General features: G+C 42.7%; 1 protein-coding gene across 1 annotated transcript in view; it reads left to right on the top strand.

The window, feature by feature from the left end:
• Positions 1-15,659, top strand: part of YIF1B (Yip1 interacting factor homolog B, membrane trafficking protein) — a 28,905-nt gene that overhangs the window by 654 nt on the left and 12,592 nt on the right. Inside the window, exon 2 of the mRNA XM_063431058.1 lies at positions 13,156-13,279. Coding sequence (XP_063287128.1) covers positions 13,156-13,279 — 124 coding nt within the window. The remainder of the gene's footprint in view (positions 1-13,155; positions 13,280-15,659) is intronic.

Genomic DNA, 15,659 nt, shown 5'->3' with positions numbered 1-15,659 from the left:
GTTAGTGATAAGAAGCTGGTTTTAAAATCAGTGTTAATATATATTTTGTGCATATGTGAAAATCTTATCTGTTAGTGGGTTTCGCATACAACATAAAAAAGTGTTTGTGAAATATAAGAAATTTATTTTTATGTATCTAGGATAAAAACTAAACAAACACTGAATAACTGCACGCGTTCTCAAAATCTCACTGTAAAAACAGTACAAAGTCTGGCTTTTCTAGTTTTCCCCAGGACTAGTAAATCCTTATGGTAGCTGTCAAAGCAGCTTTGTTACTGATCTCTCCCAGACGAGTCCATGAAATCACCAATTACTGGCTTATTTACTAACATGAGAGTTTAAGGCAGGGGTTCAACCCAGTCATCCAGGACCTCCTACCAGTCCAGGATTTAGGGATTACCCTGTTGTGTCTAAAGTGTTTGTCTCCCATCCTCCCCCCTAAAAACACAGCAGGGCAACCCCTAAATCCTGGACAGTTAGGGGGTCCTTGAGGACTGGGTTGAGAACCCCTGCACTATATGTCAGCTGTGCTTTCAGTATGGCTACTCTGGCCTTGAACTGTCATTTTAGTAATAATCCCCTGGTCTGACTGGCTAATTCAATCAACTCTGAAGTGCAGTGAATTGATCTCAGTGGCAAAAAGTTGTGAGTCTTATTCACTAAACTTCAATCTGTATCCGACTAAAATCCTTACGCAAACTAGAGGCTAAACTAGTCAAGCGGAGCCTATATCCGAGTTGGAGAATTTTTCCATATCAGCTGTTTTAGTCTGAGTTGTGCACTTTAAAATTTAAATTCACTAGAGTTTAGTAAAATTACCCTGTGAGTACATTGAAATTTCTGCAATCAAACGTTCTCTAAAATAAAAATAAAAAAATAATGTATTACGACAAAGAAAAGCACTATTCATGTTCTAACCCAACATTTCTTTTTTTTTCTAACAGCACTAAATCTGGAATTTATAATCTGCTCCAAAAACAAACAGTCACGCTTTATAAAATGTACACACAGCTTTGTTACTGATCTCTGGCATGAAGCTTTTAATACCAGTTTATACAGGGATCCTAGATCTGTGTGTACGGACATTAACAGACTGCGAGATGTCACTAACATGGGATGTGTCCAAACACAACTTCATTTACTGAAATTATTAACACACACATTTCTATCCGGCATCTCAAATTCTGCCCTTCCCCCTCCGATGTTGCTCATTGCATTTTAAGAACTCCGGGAATTGTAGTCTGTGAGCATATAGTGGGCCAGAATTTAAAGGGATCCTATAGTGCCAGGAAAACAAATCAGTTTTCCTGGCACTATAGGTTTAATAGGTGCGCCCCCTCTCCCACGGGCCTGAAGGAGTTAAAACCCCTTCAGCCTCTTACCAGAACCCTCGGCGCTGGGTCAGGCTCCTCCCACACTCCTCACCCGCCAACGCCAGACCTAATGTGCATGGGCGACAATGCTTTCCTATGTGGAAAATCTGACACTAGAGGTCCTCATGCAGAGCGTGAGGACGTCCAGCGTCAGATAACGGACCAAAGGTACATTGAATCAATGCATCTCTATGAGCAAAGTTCAGTGTCTGCCTGCAGAGTGCGGAGACAATGAATGTCAGTCACACTGTGCAGCACTGCCCCAGGAAGCTCCTGTAGCAGCCATCTGAGGAGTGGCCAGTGAAGTTATCACATTTTCTCTAAAAAGACAGTGTTTACAGCAAAAAGTCTGAAGGGACAGATTATACTCACCAGAACAAATACAATAAGTTGTAGTTGTTCTGGTGACTTTAGTGTCCCTTTACATTTGAATTTTTTTTTTTTATTTGACAATTTTTATTTTGTCGATTTTCAAAATCACAGGGTACAGAAGAAAAAGGGGGAGGGGGAGTAAAGTTAAGACTTGGTACAGACATATGCTTTTAATGTTTTTTTATTTTATTTATTTTTTTGTCAGTCTTGATACATAGTACCTCGAGTTACCTCCCACGGCATGATTCGTGGTCTTGCCACCCAGTACAAAGTATATTGAGACAAACAGTATCTAAGTGTGAGGTTACAGCGATGACAAAGGTTTGTTGTCCATTTCCCTCTATCGTCTGTATACATGTTTAGCTCCTGGGTGCATGTAGGTGGGGCCACTTCTGGGCGGTGTGGAGTAGACTGGCTGTTGGTTTGGATCGGGGGTGGGCCCTGTTGTGGCATGTGGCCCCAGTGTTATTGGATGTGTGGTTGGAGAGGGTGGAAAGTGGTTCCGTGTCAGCTCCCTAGTCTCCTTAGTCTGTAGGGTAGGGGGGGCTGTTAGTTGCTGTAAGGGTTAGGGAGTGATGTGTAGGATGTCATCTCCTCCTTCAACTCGGGTTTGAGTGCAGAGCCCCAGATCAGTTGTACTTGGGTGCAGGTCAAGGTTTCTCCTGCTCCATTTGACAAGTCTTGGGCATTGTCTGGATTTAGTGAAGGGGGGGAGGTGCACCTGAAACATAACAGGGGTGCATTGAGGTAGGGGAAGAGATAAGAACTGGAAGACTGCAGCATTGTTTTTTGTTTTTTTTTCCTACACCCGTTGGGTGGTGTTAAGGGATTGTTGGAATTCTTTCCAAATTTCGTGTGCTGCCAGGAGCTTCCGTGTGCTGCCAGGAACTTGGGCTGCCAGGAGTGGAGTAGTTGCTCCACCTCTTTGTAGAGTTTCTGGTAATTCATGAGGAATAAGTCCCCTTCTCGTTTGGTTATTTTCAGCCCAAGGAAAGTCATATAATCGTCTGTCCAGTCGTATTTAAAGGCTTTCTTCAGCCTCTCCTCCAATGCCTTGGGCGTGTTAATGAGCTGGTAGTATGATTGGCGGCTGTATGTCTGAAGCTCTTTATGTAGATTCAGGAGTGTAGTAAGTGGTTGTGTGAGCATCAAGAGGATGTCATCCGCAAACAGATTTAGCATGTACTCTCTTTGCCCTATGGTTACTCCGTGTATGTCGGTATTTTGCCTAATAGCCATGGCCAGGGGTTCAAGGGCCAGTACGCAGAGGAGTGGGGATAGTGGGCAACCCTGGCGGGTTCTATTTGAGATAGCGAATGGTTCGGAGCAGAACCCTGAGTACAGCACAGTTGCTGTGGGGTTGCTGTATAGGGCTTTTATTACTGATAGGAAAACGAGCTAGGAAGCCATACCTGCTCAATACCTCGTTCAGCAAGTGCCAGTTTAGTCTGTCAAACGCTTTCTCAGCATCGAGAGAGAGGCGGATGCCCCCCCGAGTTGTCTGTAAATGTCCAACACCTACCCCGTGTTGTCTGGGCCTTGTCTATCCGCCACAAACCCCACTTGGTCTGTGTGCATCAGGTTCGGGAGAATTAATTTTATCCTGTCTGCGAATATTTTTGCATATAGTTTAGCATCAGCGTTTAATAGGGAGATTGGCCTAAAGTTTTGACACACAGTGGGGGATTTGCCAGGTCTAGGGAGAGTTATGACGTGGGCCGAGAGAAAGTCCCTCGTGAAGGAGCCCGCCAGGGCTGCCTCATTGAAAAATTTGGAGAGGTGGCGGGCTAACGTGTGTTTGAATGTGGAGTAGTAGATATTTGTGAGGCCGTCCGGGCCGGGGGCCTTGCCATTGGGCATTGCTTCTATGTGTTGTACTATTTCTGCTTCAGTAATGGGGCTTGTTAGTTGTATGATTTGTTGTTCCTGCAGGGAGGGCAGGTTGAGTTTATTGAGGTATGAGTTGATGTTGGGGAGTGTGGGTTGTGGAGTCTCTTTATGGTCCTTCAAGTTATACAGGGAGCTGTAGTATTGGACGAATTCCTGACAAATGTGTTTCGGTTGTATTACCTTGCGACCCCCCCCCAGTCTGGAGAAATGGGATTTTGGCCTGCGTTTGTTTGTCGTGCAGTCTCTGGGCTAGTACCTTTGTCGCTTTGTTGCCCAGTACGTACAAAGTTGCTTTGAGCTACATTAGGGTGAAACTCGCTCTTTAGAGGTGTATACATTGATTTTTGCTTGTACCTCAGTTATTTGTTTTTGTATGGTGCTAGATGGTGTTAGTTAGTTGGAGCGGTGCAGGTCGCGGAGTAGTTTAAGGTGTTGTATCAATAATGTGTGATTTTGTTTTCTTGGGGTAGGATGCTCTACAGATCAGCAAGCCCCTGATCACCGGTTGGTGAGCTAGCCAGAGCGTGTGCGATTGTGTCCGAGGTATCGTTTGTTGCAAAGTACCTTTGCAGTTCACTTTGGAGGGAGGTCACAAATTGTGTGTCGTTGAATAGGTGCTCGTTCAGCCTCCAAGGGCTTCTATTTTTGTAATTGTATTGGTCTGATATAGTTAGCGTAACTGGGTTGTGGTCATACCAGGTTGAGGTGCCTATGTCGCACGGTCATATCTGGTTGATGTGTGCGTTGTGCATTACCGTCTATCCGGAATATGTACTGTGCACCTGTAAGTGGTGGGTGTATTCCCTATCCTGTGGGTGTATGGTGCGCCAGATATCTTAGAGGCCAAACACGGAGAGAAGCTTGGTGAAGGCGTTGCATTGTTTGCGGAGTCTCCGTGTCCTCTTGGTGTCGTGTAAGGCTGTAGAATCTAGGGATGGCTCCAAAATGTGATTAAAATGTTCTGCATATGATTGTGATTCGTGACTGCACCTGTGCCACAAGGGTTAGTAAGTTGTGCATGTAGATTTTTTGGTTCTCATTAGGGAAGTAAGCGTTTACTATAGTGTGTGTGGTGTTATTTATAGTGCAGACCAGTATTATGTATCTACCTTGCTCGTCCGTTTTTAGAGCTGTTTGGTCAAACACTAGGTGGTGGCTTAATAGTATAGAAACACCCTTGCTCTTGGACAGTGAGGTGGCATGGAATTGGTGTGGGAATTGTTTTAGACCCACCGTGGGGGCGTGGTCATGCTTAAAGTGAGTCTCTTGGAGGCAGATAATATCTGCTTGGGATTTTTGCAGATCTCTGAATAGTGTGTGTCTCTTTTGACGTGAATTTAGACCTCGTACGTTATGTGTGTATAATTTCATATTCAGTGGTATGTGCTTTAGCTAAAGCCCTGTATGGACTGTGCGTTTGTGATGCTCTGCTTGGAAGTGGAGGTGATTGCTTGCTCCTGGGTATTTGAACAGCAGGTGTTTGTTCGGAGGTTGGTCTAAAGTGGGTGGGAGAGCTGCATGTTTGGTTCTGTCTAGACAAGGCGTGGCTCGTTGGTGTGTCACCGATCCTGGGCCGGTGTATGCGTGATAGATGCAGCACAGTTATACTAATTTGTATGTCGGTAGGGTAGTTCCCGCTGCAGTCTCTAGGGGATGGAACATAAAGATAACAATATACAAACAATAAACTTAATAAACTAAACAAAGTATAATACATTCAGTACAAACTGTATCTAGGGGAGCCTTCTGATGTGTCCCCTGTTTTGGGGGTAAAGTGAGCAGGTCAAGTCGGCCGCAGCCTGCAGGGCCCATAGAACCGCCCCGGGCCCTATATGTTTATCTCTCATGTTGTCTTAAGATAAGTCCTTGATAGTGTTGTTTCTGAGCCCCCCTGTGGAGTTACCCCATAGTGTTGTGTGGTTTTCCCCTGTGGGCAATATTCCGCAGGTATAAACGTGGTCAGCGGTCACCCAGGGTGGTCAATTGGTCAATTACGATTCACTCGGGCTAGAAGTAGACCAGTCTGGCCCCCCGTTTTCTAGTGGTGTCCCCCCCCTGGTCAGCCTATTCAATCCTCCCTCACATCAAGGCATTGCGTGTTCTTGCACGGCTCACTTCCCTGTCTTCTTGCTTGAGGCTAGCTGGTGTGCCTATTGTTGGAGGGCCAAGGGGGTGGCCATCATGCTAGAGCGGCCAGCAGGTAACCTCATCTTGGCCTCTTGGTTGCCCTTATCCTCCGTACCCTAATGGCCTATGACACAGTTTCCACTTTTGGTCCCATACTTAAAATTTAGCTCGGTCATGGTGTGCCCTGGACCCTGGGGTTTACTCATGAGTATTGGCGAAACAAGTCTCACTGTAATGACCCACCGGTTGAACCTTTAATGTTATCACTCATCTCTCTGGGAGGTGCGCCTCGGTCTGGCCTCCCACATCCCATATACGGAGCAGCTCCCTTCCTTGCTTTGGTGAAGTCTTAATCACCAATTTCCCACCTCTGTTGATTAAGAGCTTCGTGGGGAAACCCCAACGGTATGGGATATTGTGCTGGCGCAGCGTTTCAGTAATCTTCTTGTAGGAGCGCCTGTGGCGTAGCGTTTCCGCTGATAGGTCCATGACCAGTTGGATATCTTTGAATTTCTCCGGGATGTCTTTTCTGCTCCTGTGGGCTCTCAGTATCTGCTCCTTCACGTGGTAGTAGTGAACTCTCATTAAGACGTCTCTAGGTGTCACCTGTGTCAAGTGCTTTGGTCTCGGCACCCTGTGGATGCGATCTAAAATGAACATGTCTGCCTGCACGTCTGGTAATAGTGATTGGTATAATTCCGTTGTATATGGTGTTAGATCCACTGGTGCGATGTCCTCAGGTACCCCCCTTAGGCGTAGGTTGTTGCGGCTCAATCTGTCTTCCATGTCAATGAGTTTGGACTCAAAAGTGACAATTCTGTCTTCTAGCCTGTCATGTTATTATCCACCATTTTGCTCATCTAGCATGATTTGTATGACGTGTGTGGTGAGCAGACTCTAGTTTGTCTGGTCCGGCTCTCTGTGTGCTCACCATCGGTGTGGTGAAACCAACCTCGCCACTGGGCCCTGGAGAAGCCTGTTTGCCCGCCTCCTACCTGCTGACTATGGCCCCTGGGTTATTTGGGGCATATTGTATTTTATTGTGCGACTGCTGGCCCTTTAAGCACAGTGAATGGTATTTTATTGTACTGCTGCTGGCCCTTTAAGAACTGTCTGGGGACATATTGAGACTTTGGGTAACAATACCCTTTAAGACTATGGCCCCTGAAAACGTATGGACTTTTATTCAGTGATTATGGCCCTGTGTGAGCGGTGATACCCCAGATAGCTATACCATGGAGCCTATTCATATAATGAAAGACTATGGGAAAGACTTTAGCTCCATGGCAATTGTACTGTGTGAATAGGATCTGCGCGCTATTCGGTAGTTTTGTGCGCTCAGATCCCAGCTATCTGGAGATATGTGAAATGTCTGTGTGTTATGGATAAAAAGTAACTTTCTGTATTTTAAAGTGTTTTATGTCTTTTTTTTTTTTTTTTTTTTTTTTTATTAATTCTTTATTTTTGCTGTGCACACAAATTAAACAGAGTGGCGAGAGGTGCCCCAAAAGTATGTCTTTCTGTAACCATGTGGTTAATGGAGTCTGCTTCTAGCCCTGGATAATTGGATTACTTCCCTCTTTGTCTCCCGGATAGAGGCCTATGTAAAACCTGTCTAAAACGGTTTGCCATGCGGCTAGTAAGGGACAAAAGATACTTTTAGTAACTTTTGAACCCCTGGTCGGATTCATGCCATTTTTTAATATGTTGTTCCCCTGAATGGATTGATTGTGGATATGTATTTTTATGTGAATGTGATGTATGGTTTTAGAGTTATGAAAGTTGTGTAAAAAGTATATTTTAAACTGTATGCATAATGGGATTATGTGTCACACTAAGGGGAGGGGATGTGTGGGTTGCACCCGTGATACTATTGGTCATTTTATGCCTCCCCCTGGGTGTGGCCTGTATGTGTGAGATGGAAATAAAAGCCAGGCTGGATGAGCCAGTCCAGAGTTCCTGTTTTACCCTCAAAGTGAAGTGTCGTCTCATTATTGGGGGAAGGATTTATTGCATGCTGTTCCAGTTTGACTGCTAGGAGTGCAAACCTATTCGTATGGTTCCTATTCAACTGTCTACAGCATTCAGAGGCTTGAGAGGATTCATATGCTTCTCATATCCGGTGATTTTGGTGTCTGCCAGAGTGCTTGGAGTCCTCAGGAAACGCTAGGTGCATCCTTTAACGGAGGTACTCAGTCGGGGTGCCAGGCGATCCGTTACAATCGGCTTCCGAGTTGGCGCCATCTTGGGCCTGCGGGTCCGGGAGCTTGTGTTGCGACGTGTGGGCTGCAAAGAAGGCCGCTTTATCTTTCAACTCCGTATGTTTTTTGGAGCAATGTTGTGGCTCGGTTCTGGTAGATTTTACTCTGTTTAGTGGCAATCTTAGTCGCTTTTAGAGCCCATGTCGGCAGAGCTCCGCTAGTGTGCATCTTCTAAACGGCAAGTCTTGTGGGGTGTTTCCAGTATACAGTGATTAGTACTGTGACGGACCGCCTGGCACTCCGACCGGGTTCCTCCGCCAATTGATGCTCCTAGTACTCACCGAGGACTCCAAGCACCCCACCAGACAGCATCAGCCGCAGCTTGGTTGGGGATCTCGCCATCCTTCACCCACCCTGGACTCAAGACCAGGATCCAGCTTCCAGTGGGTGAACCTCTCCTACTCCAGAGAGTATAGCAGAAACAGCTCTTAAAAGAGCTAGTGATTAGAACCCAGGGGAATATAGTGATATAGCTATCCCCAGAGTGAATATAGCTGTCCCCTCCACACATGAGACGAGGCTCTATGTTGAGGGTGAAGAGGAACTGATTTTAATGGTGCCACTCTTGGCCTTTGATGACAATTCTCATTCAAGGGGCACTCCCACATGGACCTTGTGGGGAACTCCATTACAAAGTCACAGACCAATAATAACAGTGTTACAATGCATGACACTCCCATATACAATGCAATAAGCCTTCCCCTTTTTTACTTAGGAGATAATTGAGTCAAGCACTATACTAAACTCCATTATCTCCAAACCCAAAACACACATTTTTACAAAATGTGTTTTAAGGTCAGTAATTAAAGTAAATTCTTGTCCATATAGGGAGGGAGTCCATTTCTTCAGTGCCCAAACCAACGCCAAACATTCTTTCTTCATTGCCGTGTAACTCACTTCTCTAGTGTGAAGAATCACCCTCCCTGCATTCGGTACGTTTCCTCCCTGCTACTTTATTCGTGGAATCCACTATCTTTTATTGTGGGTTGTTCGGTACTTTTATTCGTTAGAATCCCTTGTTCGGTAAAATAGCTATTTTACTGAACAAGGACCTCCCTGGGTAGCAATTAGAACTTAGAATCCCGTGTTATTACATAAAAAAGCAAGCTAATTGAGTGCTCCTGGGTGGCGACCATTTCAGGAAACGAACAAATGGCGGGAACAATGGATGGCAACCATCTTAAACTCCCGAACAGCCGGCCAGCGGGACTTAGGCGTTGAGCGCCTGGAACTATTTTCGGCAGGGCTCTCCAGCAATCCCCGGTCCCCCATGGAAGTCCCGTCTGACCCATCTCCACGAACTGTACACGAATGGTGTTCGGGAGTTTCAATCTACCGAACAAGGGGAGCACTCTCAGGTAACCAGCTACATTACATCTATGGGGGATTTCGTGTAATTTTCATCCGAACGGAGACCAGCTCGCACCACTGATTTCATGGAACTCTGAGTCGGCTACAACCTCGTGGCGAGCCGGTCAAAGTTCCACGCGGTATAACTCCAAAACTACCGAACGTATTCTCACGAAATTTGGATATGTTGCTCACATCACATATGGTTTTTATATTGATATGTTATGCATAAAGTATGTTTCTAATAATTGTGAAAATTTTAACTTTTCTGGCCACTAGATAATTGAGTTTGATAAGTTGCTCAAACCCAATTATCTAGCCTGGCCCAGAGGAGGAGTTCTGTACTGTATAAATTGTGTGCCCTGTTTCTCAGTAAATGAGTCTTGTTCCAGCATTAAGCTTTGGCTCATGTGTGGATTATTCGGCGATACAAACGATTTATTACTCTGTGGATTACTTGGCTATTTTATTTTATGGGAAGAAGGGAATGCTTGACGGAGTAAAGGATTGTACCGTCACATCTAGGTAACAGTTTTCGACTGAGATACGCGATAGGGTGCTCTCCTCCATCTTCTCCCACTTGGCTCAAAACTGCCCCCAGTCTGAACATTGAAGCGTCTGTATGAACAATAAAACGTTTGTTAGGGACTGGGGCAGCCAAGACAGGAGCATTACTTAAGGCTTGTTTAAGGGACTGAAAAGCGGCTTCACATGCGGGAGACCACAGGACCTGCCTAGGTAGACTCTTCTTTGTCCTAAGAATTCCTAAGAACGTCGCACCCACTGGGGACTGTAACAGAGGGAGAAAGGTAAGTCTGAAACATCTGTCGGCGTGGCTGCTTAGTTTGTGTGCAGCCACAACGGGAGCCGTGACAGTACCCCCCACTTGAAGACCACCCACCGAGTGGGCAGGACCAGGCTTAAGGGGAAACCTGCCATGGAAGGAACAGATTTTGCGACCCACATGTACGCCTGAAGCAGAAACCCAAGAACGATCGGCCGGCCCATAATCCTTCCAATCAACCAAATACTGTAAAGTCCTTCAACAAAACCGCCATAGAGGAGTCAGCAATACCAAAGGTACATGTAGACGTCGAACCTGCAGTAGGACTCTGGAGATCATGGCAAACGGAGGAAACGCATAAGCTCCCCGCGACGGCCACACTTGAAGGAAAGCATCCACACACTGCCATACATTCACAAACACACACTCAGACACAGTGTACACGCACACTCAGACACAATATAAACGCACACTACTATACATACACTACTATACACACACATTCAGACACCGTATACACGCACACTGCTATACACACACTCAGATACAGTATACACGCACACTACTATACACACATACTCAGACACAGTGTGCACACACACTGCTATACGCACACACTCAGACACTGTATACACGCACACTGCTATACACACACACACTGCTATACACACATACTCAGACACAGTATAAACGCACACTGCTATACATACACTCAGATACCGTATACACGCACACTACTATACACACATACTCAGACACCGTATAAACGCACACTGCTATACACACACTCAGATAACGTATACACGCACACTACTATACACACATACTCAGACACCGTATACACGCACACTGCCATACACACACTCTGATGCCATATACACGCACACTACTATACACACATACTCAGACACAGTGTACACACACACTGCTATACATACACCGCTATACACACACACATTATTATTATTATGATATTTATAGAGCGCCATCAAATTCTGCAGCGCTTTACATTGGGTGGACGAACAGACATGTAGTTGTAACCAGACAAGTTGGACACACAGGAACAGAGGGGTTGAGGGCCCTGCTCAATGAGCTTACATGCTAGAGGGAGGGGGGTAAAATGACACAAAAAGGTAAGGATAGTATTAGACTAGTGACAGTTGCAGAAGAGGAACCAGTTGGGAGCTATTAACAGTTTAATTGATACGCTTTTATGAAGAAGTGGTTTTTTAACGATTTTTTGAAGGAGTGGAGACTGGGTGAGCATCTAACGGAGGAGGGAAGCGAGTTCCACAGGAACAGTGCAGGCTACAAGAAATCTTGAAGGTGAGCATCAGAGGTGGGAGTACGGACAGAAGAGAGACGTAAGTCTTCAGCAGATTGTAAGGGACTAGACGGGACATACTTGTGTATAAGGGAGGATAGATAGGTGGGAGCAGCATTATGTAGAGATTTGAAAGCAAGAACCAGAATTTTAAATTAAGACCCTATATCTTACAGGAAGCCAATGTAGGAACTGACAGAGGGGTGAGGCGTGGGAGGTGCGGGAGGACAGGAAGATGAGCCTCGCTGCCGCATTCATTATGGACTGTAACGGCGCAAGTTGGGAGCACGTAAGACCACTGAGAAGCGGATTACAGTAGTCAAGGCGAGAAAGGACAGTGGAATGGACCAACACCGTAGTCGCATCTGGCGTTAAGTAGGGGCGGATGCGCGCAATGATTTTGAGATGGAAATGACAGGATTTGGCGATAGATTGAACATGAGGCTTGAAGGAGAGGTCGGAGTCAAAGAGAACACCTAGGCAGCGAGCCTGCGTGGTGGAGCTGATGGTAGCACCGTTGACTTGGAGGGAGACAGACACAGGAGTAACAACACTTGAGGGAGGAAAGACCAGAATTTCAGTTTTGGTTTAGTTTAAGGAAGTGGGCAGCCATCCAGTTAGAAACAGCAGAGAGGCAGTCAGAGACACTAGTCAAGAGGGACGGGGAGATATCAGGAGAGGACAGGTAGATTTGCGTGTCATCTGCATAGAAATGATATTGGAAGCCAAAGGAGCTAATGAGTTTACCAAGGGAGGCAGTATAGATGGAGAACGGTAGGGGACCAAGGACTGAACCTTGGGGGACACCAACAGAGAGGAGTTGGGGAGAAGAAGCCGAGCCAGAGAAAGAAACACTGAAAGAGCGCTGGGAGAGGTAGGAGGAGCACGAGGAGAGAGCAATATCTTATATTAATCATTTATTACGTATTGCTAATATTAATAATATTGATCACATATCTGTGTTAATATTGATCATGTATTACACGTTACTAGTATTAATAAATAAAATTGATACAGGGCTATAATAGTATTAATATTCATGATTTAATATCTATCACTCAAATTAATAATGTTTTTGGTAATCAAATATATAATATTGATTTATTCCCTTTTAGCATTAATCAATAATAGCATTGACACTGATCTTTCACAGTATTGATAATGATATTGATGATTTATTACATTGATAGTGACCAGTCACAGTATTGATAATGATATTGATGATTTATTACATTGATAGTGATCAGTCACAGTATTGATAATGATATTGATGATTGATTACATTGATAGTGATCAGTCACAGTATTGATAATGATATTGATGATTTATTACACTGACACTGATCTTTCACAGTATTGATAATGATATTGATGATTGATTACATTGATAGTGATCAGTCACAGTATTGATAATGATATTAATAATGATATTGATTATGATATTGATTATTTATTAGCTATCAGCATTAATCAATAATAACCAATGGCTATGAAGGACTCTTTCAGCCAGGCCCCGCCCAGCTGCTGACCCTGGAAGCTCCACCCACTTCCTGTAACACGTGGCGGGCAGAGCCCCGCCTCTCCAACGCCGACGACAATATAGCCCCGCCCCCTGCCACATCACAGCCGCTGGTAATTGTTCTTTAATTTCCTTTTCAACAAACTTTATCGACAGCTCAGTCTGCTGACAGTCCGCCGGCCCTCGCCCTCGGGTTGGTTCGCTCTGTCACGTGACCCGGTGGAAGGCGTGCCGCGTCATCAATCCGCAGCCATGAACCGGGAGAGCAGCTTCAAAGCCCGTGAGTACCGGAGGGACCCGGGGGAGGGAGTCACTGTGATATTACCATGGCAACTAGGGGCTCACCATGGCAACCAGAGGCTCATAGTATTATTAATAATATTATAACAGCCAGGGGCTCATAGTATTATTAATAATATTATAACAGCCAGGGGCTCATAGTATTATTAATAATATTATAACAGCCAGGGGCTCATAGTATTAATAATAATAATATTATAACAGCCAGGGGCTCATAGTATTAATAATAATATTATAACAGCCAGGGGCTCATAGTATTATTAATAATATTATAACAGCCAGGGGCTCATAGTATTATTAATAATATTATAACAGCCAGGGGCTCATAGTATTATTAATAATATTATAACAGCCAGGGGCTCATAGTATTATTAATAATATTATAACAGCCAGGGACTCATAGTATTATTAATAATATTATAACAGCCAGGGGCTCATAGTATTATTAATAATATTATAACAGCCATTGGCTCATAGTATTATTAATAATATTATAACAGCCAGGGGCTCATAGTATTATTAATAATAATAATATTATAACAGCCAGGGGCTCATAGTATTATTAATAATAATAATATTATAACAGCCAGGGGCTCATAGTATTATTAATAATATTATAACAGCCAGGGGCTCATAGTATTATTAATAATATTATAACAGCCAGGGACTCATAGTATTATTAATAATATTATAACAGCCAGGGGCTCATAGTATTATTAATAATATTATAACAGCCAGGGGCTCATAGTATTATTAATAATATTATAACAGCCAGGGGCTCATAGTATTATTAATAATAATAATATTATAACAGCCATTGGCTCATAGTATTATTAATAATATTATAACAGCCAGGGGCTCATAGTATTATTAATAATAATAATATTATAACAGCCAGGGGCTCATAGTATTATTAATAATATTATAACAGCCAGGGGCTCATAGTATTATTAATAATATTATAACAGCCAGGGGCTCATAGTATTATTAATAATATTATAACAGCCAGGGGCTCATAGTATTATTAATAATAATAATATTATAACAGCCAGGGGCTCATAGTATTATTAATAATAATAATATTATAACAGCCAGGGGCTCATAGTATTATTAATAATATTATAACAGCCAGGGGCTCATAGTATTATTAATAATATTATAACAGCCAGGGGCTCATAGTATTATTAATAATATTATAACAGCCAGGGGCTCATAGTATTATTAATAATATTATAACAGCCAGGGGCTCATAGTATTAATAATAATAATATTATAACAGCCAGGGGCTCATAGTATTATTAATAATATTATAACAGCCAGGGGCTCATAGTATTATTAATAATATTATAACAGCCAGGGGCTCATAGTATTAATAATAATAATATTATAACAGCCAGGGGCTCATAGTATTATTAATAATATTATAACAGCCAGGGGCTCATAGTATTAATAATAATAATAATATTATAACAGCCATTGGCTCATAGTATTAATAATAATAATAATTTTATAACAGCCAGGGGCTCATAGTATTAATAATAATAATAATATTATAACAGCCAGGGGCTCATATTATTAATAATACTAATATTATAGCAGCCAGGGGCTCATAGTATTAATAATAATAATATTATAACAGCCAGGGGCTCATAGTATTAATAATAATAATATTATAACAGCCAGGGGCTCATAGTATTATTAATAATATTATAACAGCCAGGGGCTCATAGTATTATTAATAATATTATAACAGCCAGGGGCTCATAGTATTATTAATAATATTATAACAGCCAGGGGCTCATAGTATTAATAATAATAATATTATAACAGCCAGGGGCTCATAGTATTATTAATAATATTATAACAGCCAGGGGCTCATAGTATTATTAATAATATTATAACAGCCAGGGGCTCATAGTATTAATAATAATAATATTATAACAGCCAGGGGCTCATAGTATTATTAATAATATTATAACAGCCAGGGGCTCATAGTATTAATAATAATAGTATTAATAATAATAATATTATAACAGCCAGGGGCTCATATTATTAATAATACTAATATTATAGCAGCCAGGGGCTCATAGTATTAATAATAATAATATTATAACAGCCAGGGGCTCATAGTATTAATAATAATAATATTATTATAACAGCCAGGGGCTCATAGTATTAATAATAATAATATTATAACAGCCATTGGCTCATAGTATTAATAATAATAATAATAATAATATTATAGCAGCCAGGGGCTCATAGTATTAATAATAATATTATAGCAGCCAGGGGCTCATAGTATTAATAATAATAATATTATAGCAGCCAGGGGCTCATAGTATGAATAATAATAATAATAA

This window comes from Pelobates fuscus, chromosome 9 (assembly GCF_036172605.1).
Source record: "Pelobates fuscus isolate aPelFus1 chromosome 9, aPelFus1.pri, whole genome shotgun sequence".
Taxonomy (NCBI): domain Eukaryota; kingdom Metazoa; phylum Chordata; class Amphibia; order Anura; family Pelobatidae; genus Pelobates; species Pelobates fuscus.
The sequence above is the reverse complement of the archived record's forward strand: the minus strand, read 5'-3'. Positions and strand labels throughout refer to the sequence as shown.